This window comes from Nipponia nippon, unplaced genomic scaffold (genome assembly GCF_047370975.1).
Source record: "Nipponia nippon isolate SJK-2023a ecotype South Korea unplaced genomic scaffold, ASM4737097v1 scaffold_21, whole genome shotgun sequence".
Classification (NCBI taxonomy): Eukaryota; Metazoa; Chordata; class Aves; order Pelecaniformes; family Threskiornithidae; genus Nipponia; species Nipponia nippon.
In genome coordinates this window covers 4,164,724-4,176,886 of record NW_028262338.1, presented here as the reverse complement: position 1 = coordinate 4,176,886, position 12,163 = coordinate 4,164,724, and the positions used below count along the sequence as shown (strand labels likewise).

Sequence of the window (12,163 nt, the reverse complement as noted above, 5' to 3'; positions counted from 1 at the left end):
TTCCTTGAACATTGTTCTGACTGGCACTGCACTTGGGTATCACCTGTATTTCTTGGCAACACAAATACACCTTATGTCACTCTCAGAAATTTTCCTAGGAAAATTAACTCATAAACATCATTTACCACCTTTTAGAATACCCTAAATCATTCTTGTTTAGAAGTACTCTAACAGTTGCTTGCACACATTATCTTTTTCTTCATGTTCTGATTTAAATCATTACTGGCTGAGCAGATATGAGGTCACCTCATCGTATCAGACATTTTTTTTTAACGTGTTGATTATCCTTTATTAATTTTCAAAGTAACGTTGTAACCCTTCACATGCTCTCTTGAGTCTATTCTGATGGAACCTGCTGGAGGAGAAAAGGAATACTGCTTTCTTTTCACACTGTTGGGACTGAAGCAGAGAGTATTACAGGCTTGTCTAAAATAGTACATTAAGCTTGAGAGCCAAGCTCTCCTCAGTCTGTCTTGTGTCTTAACTAATTTTTTTTTTTTTTGAGATCATATGCTTCAGTCCCTTCTTAAAGTAGAATTTGCTCAAGTCTATTTGCAACTAACAGGAGCTACGCACTACTTACACACTCAAGAAAAAGCTATGGAATCTAACCAGAGGGTGTGAGTTTCAAATATACTGAAATATGTAAGAATATTATATATTTACCTACAAATACCATATACAGATTAAAAAATAACACTTCCATGGAAAAAAGGAAATCTCAAGTAAAAGGGCTGCTCAGTTACAGATTTCACAGGTGAAATGCTAAACATCATGACATTTATGCATACCTAAAGCTAAATAGTGAAACTGTTAACATCAGGTGCTGTTGATGTTATTTTTGTAAGTTGGCTGGGCTTTAAAATTTAATGAATGATTCAGTGTGATAAATTCAGCTACAGATATTCAAGCTCAGTAAATAATAAAAATATGCAGTTCAAAATTAATATTAATATATATTCACTGGCTGCTACTGGCAGATATTTCCTTTTTTGGCCAAGAAAGCTCCACAAATGAAAGCCTGAACCCTGCAGATTTTTCATTGGAAAATGTCTTTTTTATTATTATCATTCTTTTTATTTCCCCCACAGCCTACAGTATTTCATACTGATAGTTAATGCCATGCCCTTAACTTTCACGATTTCAGACATCCAGTGTTTTACAGTGCAACCAGTCCTGGAGGAACAACCTAGATTCAAAAATAAGGCAGTACCTGATCAAATTATAAAGTAAGTGAATTTCTGTAATAGGTAATATAATGAAAGTCAGTCCGTATTCCCAAACTGACAGCCATTATTTTGTGAACTCAGTCATTTGCCAAAGAATCGTAGAGCTTTTATTATTTTAGTTTACTGACTTATGTATTCCCTGAGAACTTCACGGAAGAACGTCTACCCATCTACCGCTTAAGGAATAGCATATGGTTACAGGGTGGGGAGGTGGAATCCATGCTTCGGGTCCAAGTTATTGAGTTTTCAACACAGCTTCTTAGACAAGTGATGGAGAGAGGGATCTTAGAGGTGACTGGCAGTATGAGAATGGTTGAGTTGAAGGCTCTTGTACAACAGAATCTTGTTATGACTTATCTTGCCAAGTGCAAAAGACATGGTGGCAAAATGGTTTCCACTGGTACTATGGTCAAGATTTTGTAAAGGAATAGAGGAAATGAATTGTCCAAAGTATTTTGAGAACAGACTGGCTAACGTTTCCAAACTCTTAACCCAGTGTAGAACAGGTTGAACTTATTACATGCTCCTAATTAAGTGTTCTGACTACCTGTGTGAAAAGCGACGGTTCATTCTAACAGCTGATACCAAAATTGCATACAACACTTACTGGAATATTGGCTGACTTCAGGCTTGTGAGATTTTTGGCTCCAAATCCATCAATATATAAGGGGGGATTATAAGAAAGATGGAGAGAGACTTTTTACCAAGGCCTGTAGTGACAGGATGGGGGGCAATGGTTTTAAACTGAAAGAGGGTAGATTTAGGTTGGATATAATGGAAGAAGTTCTTCACTCTGAGAGTGGTGAGGCACTGGGGCAGGTTGCCCAGAGAAGCTGTGGATGCCCCATCCCTGGAAGTGTTCAAGGCCAGGTTGGCTGGGGCTTTGAGCAACCTGGTCTACTGGAAGGAGTCTCTGCCCACGGCAGCGGGGTTGGAACCGGATGATCTTTAAGGTCCCTTCCAGCTGAAACCGTTCTATGATTTATATGGTTGCAAACATGCTCAATAAAAGCTGTTGCTTATCACTAACACCTGAATGAAAAATTTCAAGATAGTATTTGTTAGCTTGTAACTGAAGGACAGCAAAAAGTACAAGCACCGTCAGTTAAGGCAGGCCATAGTTTCTCCCTATTCTTATCAATGGCTTGTGAAAGCACAAGGTATGACTGTATCTGCCTAATTGAAACTGGTTAAAACAGGCATCTTAAGCTAGAATTTCTCCAGGTAAACTGAGGCACCTGCATTTTTAATGCAAGAAAGGCTTTGCAATGCCTCCACACTTAAACAAACAAAGCCCTCAAACTAAACCCTTTAATACCACTTGTATTATGACTTCGCAAAAAGAGACTGAAGGTAGAAGGCTTCGTTTTATCAGCTGAGTTAATTTCTAACTGTTCCGCAGCTGGATTCAAACCAGATGTCACCTTCGTCTGCAGCCTTCTCTATAGAATCTTTACTGAAATTGCAATTGATTCAGAGTCGAAAAAATAAGAATCACCTCCCCACATACACCAAAATACGTAAAGCAGATACAAGCACAGGTCTTGTATTACAAGATTAAAAAAAAAAAAAAAAAATTAACCGTGGTCCCAATTTCAATTTGAATACATTTTAAAATCAGTAACTAAAGACAGCTTATAAATCTGGTCCTGTTTGACTAGATTTCAGTGTAGTGCCAGCCACGTTTTGAACTTGTAACAGTTTTATTTAGCGAAGTGCTCCACATAAAGTACAATTTCTTGTCATATGGGAGATTTTGTAATTGTTTGTCTCAGTTGCAGAATTCAACCAAACTGCTAATTTCATCTGGCCTTAGAGATTTATTTTTATGAGCGTACTTAATTGGGCATTAACTTGTTAGTTATGTTAGTTGATGGCAATGCATTTATTCTATTAAAGAGCTTCAAAATATCTGTCCTTTCAGATGGAATGGTATAAAGTGATCTGACTCGGTATGGCAGTATTTTGCACTTTCTTTTCTTTATTGATGAAGATAATCATAGTAGTTTGGATCAGAAGTCATATGTTCCTATGAACTAACATACCAGAAGTTTGCTTAGCTCAACTGGTTGGGGTCTGTCGATTTATTTGTTTCTCTAGGCTTCCAAAACATGGCTTGGTTTTACTGTAAGAGATTTCTGAGATTTTTTTTTTTTTCTCTCCGCAAAATTAGCTTTTACTTAACGTGGCTTTAAATGTAATTAATCATTAAAACAAAAACTACAAACCAAAAGGAGATATTTTTCTGTCGACAGCAAAATATTTTGCCAGAACTGTGCAATCTCTGTTCTTTCAAATTAGCCAATGCTAAAAGCCGTGTGGTTACGAGTTTGGTGGAAATATGTGCTTAGAGTGATTGAGAACAACTCATTAGCTCAATAGAATAGACCATAACATGAATTTGCAATAGATTCTTTACACTGATGTACCCTTCTACAAATATGTATATACATTTTCTTATCTGTCAAAAGAAATTGCTATTAATGGCTTCAAATGTTTGGTTTATTGAATAACTATTGTTCTGCATTGTGAGCAGAATTCTTAGACGTGATTAAACTGATTCGGCATGTGCTGTGGATGAAAAAACACGTGTATTTCAGTCCAGGTGAATATATCTGCTCTGTTCAGTCAGTTATTTTTAACAAAATATACTCCTTTTGTATGCCATTATAAAGCAGGCAAGCAGTGTGCGTGCCACAGCAAGAACACAGGAAAGTGAAAATCTTTTCTAGACCTTCTTCTGTAGGTTTTAACATTAATCCGGAAGTTCTGGAATTTTTATACCTGGAAATTACACCCAGTCACAAGCTGAAGCTTACTGCTTGTAAAACATTGTGTGTTGACCCTGATTTATAGATAAAGTAGTTGTCTCCTGAGTTTTCAGTAAAGTGCTTTTTTTCTGAGCAGTAAATTTGCTTGTAATTAAAAACTCCACTGACTCAAAATGAAATATTTCACTGTGACTGCAAGATCTATAAGTTTCTGAATTCTGTATTTTACAATAGTCTATTTTAAATCTTTCAGTTTCTATAAGTCCAACAACGTGCACCGCTTCCACTATTCAAGACCAGTCAGAAAAGGATCTGTTGACCCTGAAAATGAATTTGCTGTAAGTAAATGAACGACAGGGTGATGGATGCAGTTCTGCTAGCTGTGACTGACTTTTGCTCTAGATCCTTTCTTAGTCTCAGATTACTCGTTACAGACACCCTAACTTTAGGATCTGCTTCAAAAAAATAAACGCAAGATTTCTCGATTTCAGCACTACTCCTATGTACTTAATGATACATCACTGTTTCAGCTGCAGGTAAACCTGTCGTTAAGTATGTTCAACACATTTGTGTTAAGCCGTAACATTTTCTGGTATAGATTTGCGTTATGAAACAAGATGCCATGTAAATATCAAACGGTTTGCCTCTTGTAGTTTACAACACTTTTGTCAGGTGCCAGCTGGGCAGTGAGAGGTGTGTTGTCTGCTTTCATCAGCCCTGTGAAATCTTGACAGACTGGAGTACTACCTATGTCATTTTTATTCCCATACATAATGGAGCAATGCTAAGAAATAGGCTTCGTTGTTCAAATATTCTAGGAGATCTGCAACACCATAAATTATTTTTCAGTGTCATGCATAAAAATTTGTTAAGTTTCTATATTTTAATTTTACAGATATCTGATGTTTTATAGTTTGCCGTGAAAACCATACCATCTAATATTTATGGCTAAAGCTCTGCTCTTGGGATACTGATGGGAAAAGCCATTTATTTCAAAAATGTACAATTTCAGTTATGTGCGTGCTGATTAGTACTGCCATCAGTTTCTTGTAAGCAGCGTCTTACCTGCTTTTAAATTAAATGCTTCAGATGCAAACTCTCCCTTGACACCCCAGCTTTGCACTGTATCATCGAGACTCCTGATGCACGTTGGCTTCCTTTGCAAACTAGAGAGTTGTGAAAGCATTTATGAGTATACCTTGAAATGGTTTTACAAAAATGAAATCATTAATGTTTGACAATAGATAATACGAGAACTTCAGATAAGTGAAAACTGGGATAGTTGGAGTATGTCTTCGTTGCATTCGTTATTATGTTTCTCAGTACTGGCAGTTTAGATAAGCTGATATTGGTAAAATAAGGAGCAGCAGGGTAAATGAATTAGTGGCATTTTAAAATATCAACAGCTAGTCTTGTTCAGAAGAGGGAAAAATGAAAGGCAAAAAAAAAGGTAAGAATGCTGGCAAGCTGTTATAGGGCTATTACTGCTTTTAATTGCAGAAATACATTTTGAAAGTGGAGGGAGGAGGTATAATCTGGGTAGCGGTGAGAGCAGGTCATTTAGTCACAGTCATTCGATCGGTAATGGCAAAAATGGGAATAGATACTAAAAGATTCAAGGGTAATTTTCTTTTTCCTCTGCTTTGTGCAGGCTTAGTGCCTGAAGATGACCTAATCTGAAATCGGAAAAATGATCTGTGCAAATTGCTGTGCTAGGTTCATTTTGCAGTGTCCTTTTATGCAAAAATGTGCATATGTTTTCCATCTAAAGTCTTTTCACTCTGACATTTCAGAAGGCAGAAAAGATTAAAGTTTAAATCCTGAAGTATCATTTTCTCCCTGCTATGTTTTTCTTATAGTCTATGTGGATTGAGAGAACATCATTTGTTACAGCATACAAACTGCCTGGAATTTTACGATGGTTTGAGGTTGTCTCCATGTCACAGGTGTGTATTAACATGCTAAGAACCCATAAAACACGTATCTATGTGAATCCTCATGTACGAAATAGTTTGCGAATTTATCACAGAAGGCTGTTGTTATTTACTTATTTTTATACACACAAAACTGTTATTACCTATGTTTTACCCTTCTACTGCTGGGATCAATATATCTTGCATCCGATTTATAGTTTCAGGACCAAGTCCTGAGAGAATTGAACAGATCTGTGTTGGTATGCCGAATAGTAACAATGTTGTTCATATACGTGATGTTTTATAAAACCAAAAAGACCTTTTTATTGCTTTATAAACCTTAGAAGTCTTTTGTTTCTTTATAGACTACAATTAGTCCTTTAGAGAATGCTATTGAGACTATGTCCACGACAAACGAAAAAATTCTGATGATGATTAACCAATACCAGAGTGATGAGAACCTTCCCATTAACCCACTTTCTATGCTCCTGAATGGAATTGTTGATCCAGCTGTTATGGGTGGCTTTGCTAAATATGAGAAGGTAAGAGCTTTTAAGTCCATGCAAAGAACATATTCGGATATATTATTTCATAATCCTCCTACATCCTTTGGTCAAAGTGGCAGTGGAATGTGGGCTGGGAATAGGAAAGCCCTAACTCCACTGATTAAGAGATCCTCGTATCCTGATCGCATCTGTATTTGAAAGCAGAAACTAGGAAACTAGAGTAACTGAAGCTCAATATTAATTGCAGTTGCGAGGGTTTTCATATACATGTGAGACAAGGTACCCCTTTTGGAATGAAATAGGCTGTCATGCATCAAAAGACTGGGTCTGGAGTAAATGAATCAAGTTTATCCTACAGTAGGTCTGGAGTATTTAGATGTGGGTTATCAATTAAACTGTCATCAGGTTTTCTCAGTAACTGCAGCCATTCTGCATAGGAGGTTTTGTTGTTAAAAAACGGGAATACAAATAAAAGCTGTTCTGGCAATGCATGGAAAATGGAATGTCTTGAGGAACTGAACTGTAGAAAACTTGTCCCTAAGGCCACCTTGTGAAGGCGGGGCAGGAGAGAAAGCAGGAATGTTAAAAACTCATATAAATTTAAATTCTAAATTATTAATTATTAAAGTTTTGGATGAAAATGAACGTGGGGTTACCCCACATCCGTAGAGTTCTATTATTTGTGCCTGCCATTTCCTGATGAAAAGCATGCGCCATGCTCAGTAGGCTCAGCATGTCGGATAGACTCGGATAGTGCTGAAGAGATGCCATATATGGCTATATGTACAGACATAAGCTGTATGCGGTAAGCGTGACATATTCTGGTGGAGTATGACTTATGCTACGTTAGGCCTAATGTATAATTTGTTTAGATACTTGGCAGTCATGGATAAATAGCTACAATCTTCTTGTGTACCTGGGGGATAAAACCTTTGGGCAGCAAAAGGCAGTGTGTGTGCAGTATCTGGCTCTGCTTATCTATGAAAGAGTTCAATTTCTTTACTGTATAACACTGGCTAATGCCAGTAAGTAGGGTACTTGAATAAAACGATCATTTATCAATGTAAATCATGATACTCCAAATTTGTGCCTTTTAGTTTCAGTCCAAGCTTAATAAAACAAACAATAATTGGGTTTCATAGTAGGGGTCTCAACCTCAGAAGTGTTGGATAAAGACTGAATACATTTAAAAAAAAAAAAAGAGCACCTCAGTTCTCAACTGATACAATGAGGAATTATCACTAGCAGCATTGGTTAAGGAGCACGTGTATTTGATGACCAATATTATGGTCACCAGCTGGAGTCAATGGAGTAATCACTGATTTCTTTACCTGTGGAAATGATGGACTGAAGTATTTTTTTTGTTTCAGGCTTTCTTTACAGAAGAATATATCAGAGACCATCCAGAGGATCAAGAAAAGCTGAATAGACTCAAAGATCTAATTGCTTGGCAGGTAACTTCTTATTGACAGTAGTCATCTGAGGCTTCATCAGCTATTTCTTTTTTCTGTTCCTTCCTAGCAGGAGAACATAGCATTTAGATGATTGTGTCATTTTTACCAGTTTGTGTTTGTTTTTGTTTTGTTTTGTTTTTGTTTTTGTTGTTTTTTTACTGTTTCCCCAAAGCAGGGAGTGGTAGAAGAATGAGAAGATTCTTGTTACAAACGTCCTGCGTAGTTCTGTGATGAATTCATAGTATTTTTTTGAAAAGGGACTCATAGTAAAATATTCTCTCTTAGACTAAACCTTCTGTTTCAGAGTATGCATAGCTGTAAAAGGACTATCTATTTATTATCCTATTTAGATATTAATAGTTTCCCTTAAGTAGGAAAGAGGACTTCAACTCCTTCAATTTTAAAATTTTAATATGCCTAACAGGAAGGATGTATTCATTACTAACCCACTAAGATCACTGACGAAACAGCATAGCAATAATTCCTTGCCATCTGATGTGGCAAGCGATTGATAGAACGTTCTTGGGGATCTAAGCAATCCTGTCCTTCAGGTTTTTTAAAATCTGTGCCTAAACTGGAGAAATGCCTTAATTACAAAAACTACATCATATTTCCGGAGGAGTATCATCATTATAGTATCCATTAAGAGTTAGATGAAATGCTACCAGAATCAGGGGAATTACCCATATATATCCTGATGTCCTAGGGAAAGCAGTAGGCCATAAAAGTACTTTGTAGAACACATCATTTGGAATGGTTTATTCAAAAGCCACATGTGATGGGCTCCATGTATGGTTAAAAAGGGCCAGGATTTCAAACTCGGGTTATATTCCTGGAGATAAAACTGAGGGCATGACAAAAGTCATAAGGACTTCACAAATTGCTGGGAAAACAAGCATTTGCAAATGTCAGATTCTCTTGGGAAATAACTCTTTCCTAGAGGTGGGTGTTCCTTGTTGCTGTTCGTTTATGGGGAGGTTTTTTGCATTAGAAACCTTAATGGCATGCTAGTTACTCGCAGGAGTTATTTTCACGTCAATGACCCTTCAAGATTGCTGCTACGTGTCTTTTGTGTGACAAATAGCATGGAAGACAGTTAGTAAATATTTTTAAGCTATATCTCCAGAGGAAAACCGAATATTCTGCCTCTACTAGCAGCACTGAGGTTATCTGGGGTTTTATTTATTATTGTTTTATATATAGTGTACATATGATAAGCCAACCAATGTGCAGAACCCTTTTGTCCTCAAAGAGGAAAAAGCACCTATGGGAGGTGGTAGCAGAAAAAACTCTATTTTTGCTGAAATTCAAGGGAAGATGGCTCTTTTCATTAACCTAAGCATTTGTTATGGTAATGGAGGGAAGAAAAACATGACCTCAGAAATTATCAGTTCTGTTTGCATTATCTAGTCCAAATAGAAATTATTGCCATCAGTATATGGCAAAATGAATGACTATGAGAGAAGAGACTTACGTTTTTGCACGTAGGCAGTTTGTTGAGAAACCACTAACTGCTAAGTCCTCCGAAATGTAGATGATTTAAGTGAGAAAGAACTGTTTGCTGTGTAAAGGAATGGGCATAGTAATTGCTGTATCAAGGCATCCTAGCGATCCCCCTTTCAAGAGGGATGGCATGAAATAGTGTGAGTTAATCTGGAATTTTACTATCAGAAGTGACTGGCTCAAGATAATTTCTCATCATGTTCCATGTCTCACTCTTTGTACTAACTCATTAAAAAATTCTTCCTCATTGATTTAATCTTACGCCATCCTTGTGCGAGGGCTAGGGTATTCTGGGCTGCATCAAAAGCAGCGTGGCCAGCAGGTTGAGGGAGGCGATTCTGCCCCTCTGCTCTGCTCTGGGGAGACCGCCCTGGAGCCCTGCCTCCAGCTCTGGAGCCCTCAGCACAGGACAGACATGGACCTGTTGGAGCGGGTCCAGAGGAGGCCACAAAAATGATCAGAGGGATGGAAGATCTCTTCTGTAAGGAAAGGCTGAGAGAGCTGGGGTTGTTCAGCCTGGAGAAGAGAAGGCTCCGGGGAGATCTTATTGCGGCCTTTCAGTACTTAAAGAGGGCTTATAAGAAAGATGGGGACGGACTTCTTAGCATGGCCTGTTGCGATAGGACAAGGGGTAGTGGTTTTAAACTAAAAGAGGGTAGATTTAGACTAGATATAAGGAAGAAATTTTTTATGATGAGGGTGGTGAAGCACTGGCACAGGTTGCCCAGAGAGGTGGTAGATGCCCCATCCCTGGAAACATTCAAGGTCAGGGCTCTGAGCAACCCGATCTGGTTGAAGATGTCCCTGCCCATTGCAGGGCGAGGTTGGACCAGATGACCTTTAAAGGTCCCTTCCAACCCAAACTGTTTGATGATTCTATGATCCTTTCTCTGTTTTGTAGATGAGAAACAGCAAGAATTAACCATTTATTCCGCTCTCAGCCTTGAAGTGAATCTTCCAAATAGTTTTAATGGATTTTTTGGTACTATTTTCTTAATGCTTTTTAAGTTTCTTCCCGTTTCGTTATGATTCATCTCAGTGTGGTTATTAGTTTGAGTCACCAACCTTTACAGCTTTCTCCTGTATTGTTGCCCACCACAGACTCTGTATATGGTTGCTTTCTGACCATCAGAAGTACTCGGTGGATATAGTGGTATAAATTGACCATAATACCATCTGGCATTAGGAAATAAAGTCGTAATTTATATCTATCCCTGTAAATCCCTCTAAAGAAGACAAACAGATCTGTCTGTAATAGATGGGCTTTGGTACCATGTTTTTAAAAGTTATATTGAAATTGAACGTCCATAAAATATGATCAAGCCAATGGGTGGACCGATGTATACAATATTAATATTATTTATAGGGTCAGAACACAAAAAGGAAGCGTGGAATCTAAGTGGATTTTACAAAAAAGCCCCAAACATTAATGCAAAATAGCTAAAAGTCAATGGTAAGGCAGTTAGAAAAGGCTACTGGCTGAAGGGTAGCTAAAAGTATGTTGCACAAATCTCATAAATCGCCATCTTCAAAGACTGAAGAGTAATGAAATGTCTTTATATTTTAAAGAAAAGCACTACAAAGTTTCTCCTTGTGAATACATTTATTATTAATTAAACAGCATGTCAAAGTGTGCTGTCCATTATCCTTGAAGATAAGATTTGTTTTGTTCGCTTTTAACTGGATATTATTACACTACTACAACAGCAAAGATGATAGTAGCAATATAATAGCAAAGGCATTGTAGGGAAGAGGGGTTAGAAAGGTAGTATTACTATCATATTTGCTTCATTATAAGATTTTTTTTTTTTTGGTAAGCTAGCCATTCCTTCTGACAAAGGAGAAGGATTTTTTAAGAAATGCAAGTGGAGGGGGGTATTTAATGAATGGATAGATCTTTTCCTAACCTTTTTATCAGGTGTTCTACTTTAAGGGAGTAGGTATCTGTACTTCCCCCCCCAGTTTTTAAAAGCTAGTGTTATGTACCTTCTTTCAAATCTAGCAGGAAGAATCAGAGATTTTAACCCTTTTGTTTACTTGTCACTGTCCTCAGCCTAAAAGATGAGCAGCAAAAAAGAAAAGCACAGGGGTAAAATTGAGCAAAGTCAGCCTGCTTAGTGCAAGCTGCCTCTGTTCATGGCCTGAGTTGTTCATTTTTGTATTGAAGCATTATCTTACTGAATTTTTCTTGAGATGTGGGGAGTACAGAGGAAGTCTGCAGAGTAAAATCAAGGAGAAAGGAAGAGGTCACCTTCAGTAACCAGGCATTAACATATCGAATTGCTGCAGCAATTGTCAAAGTAATCACATGATTAAGCCCCCAGTAGATTGATTAAACTTTTCCCAGTCACTTAATCCTCCGTTTGAAAGAGAAGAGTTTGAAACCACCTGCCTGGAATCCACTTGGATATTTTTTCATCCCTACCTTCTTTCTTGTAAACTATGGCAGGCACCTTCCTAAGCAGGTGGGCTAGCAGTCTCAGGATTTTTTTTAAACTCTAGCATGGTGTGTTTAATCTCATAAGGGATTAACATTAAAATACATAGAAGAGAGAAAATAGTCACTATGAGGCAGCCAACATTCTTCAAAAATGTACTGAGCAAGCCCGGTTTTCAAGAGCCCTTTTCATCCTGTAGTTGCTGCTAAAAGCTGAGATCAACTGACAAATCTATCTGCCAGTCACAGTAAGAGTTTTGCAGTTGACTTGGCAGACACTTTAAATGGAGCTAGAGGGGTTGTCAGACCCCGTTTAATATTCTCACCTTTTTTCTTCTTTTTTTTCCCCT

General features: G+C 37.6%; 1 protein-coding gene across 1 annotated transcript in view; it reads left to right on the top strand.

The window, feature by feature from the left end:
* Positions 1-12,163, top strand: part of DOCK2 (dedicator of cytokinesis 2) — a 205,902-nt gene that overhangs the window by 184,419 nt on the left and 9,320 nt on the right. Inside the window, exons 42-46 of the mRNA XM_087760115.1 lie at positions 1,148-1,229; positions 4,254-4,338; positions 5,860-5,946; positions 6,279-6,455; positions 7,790-7,873. Of these exons, the coding sequence (XP_087616241.1) occupies positions 1,148-1,229; positions 4,254-4,338; positions 5,860-5,946; positions 6,279-6,455; positions 7,790-7,873 (515 nt within the window). The remainder of the gene's footprint in view (positions 1-1,147; positions 1,230-4,253; positions 4,339-5,859; positions 5,947-6,278; positions 6,456-7,789; positions 7,874-12,163) is intronic.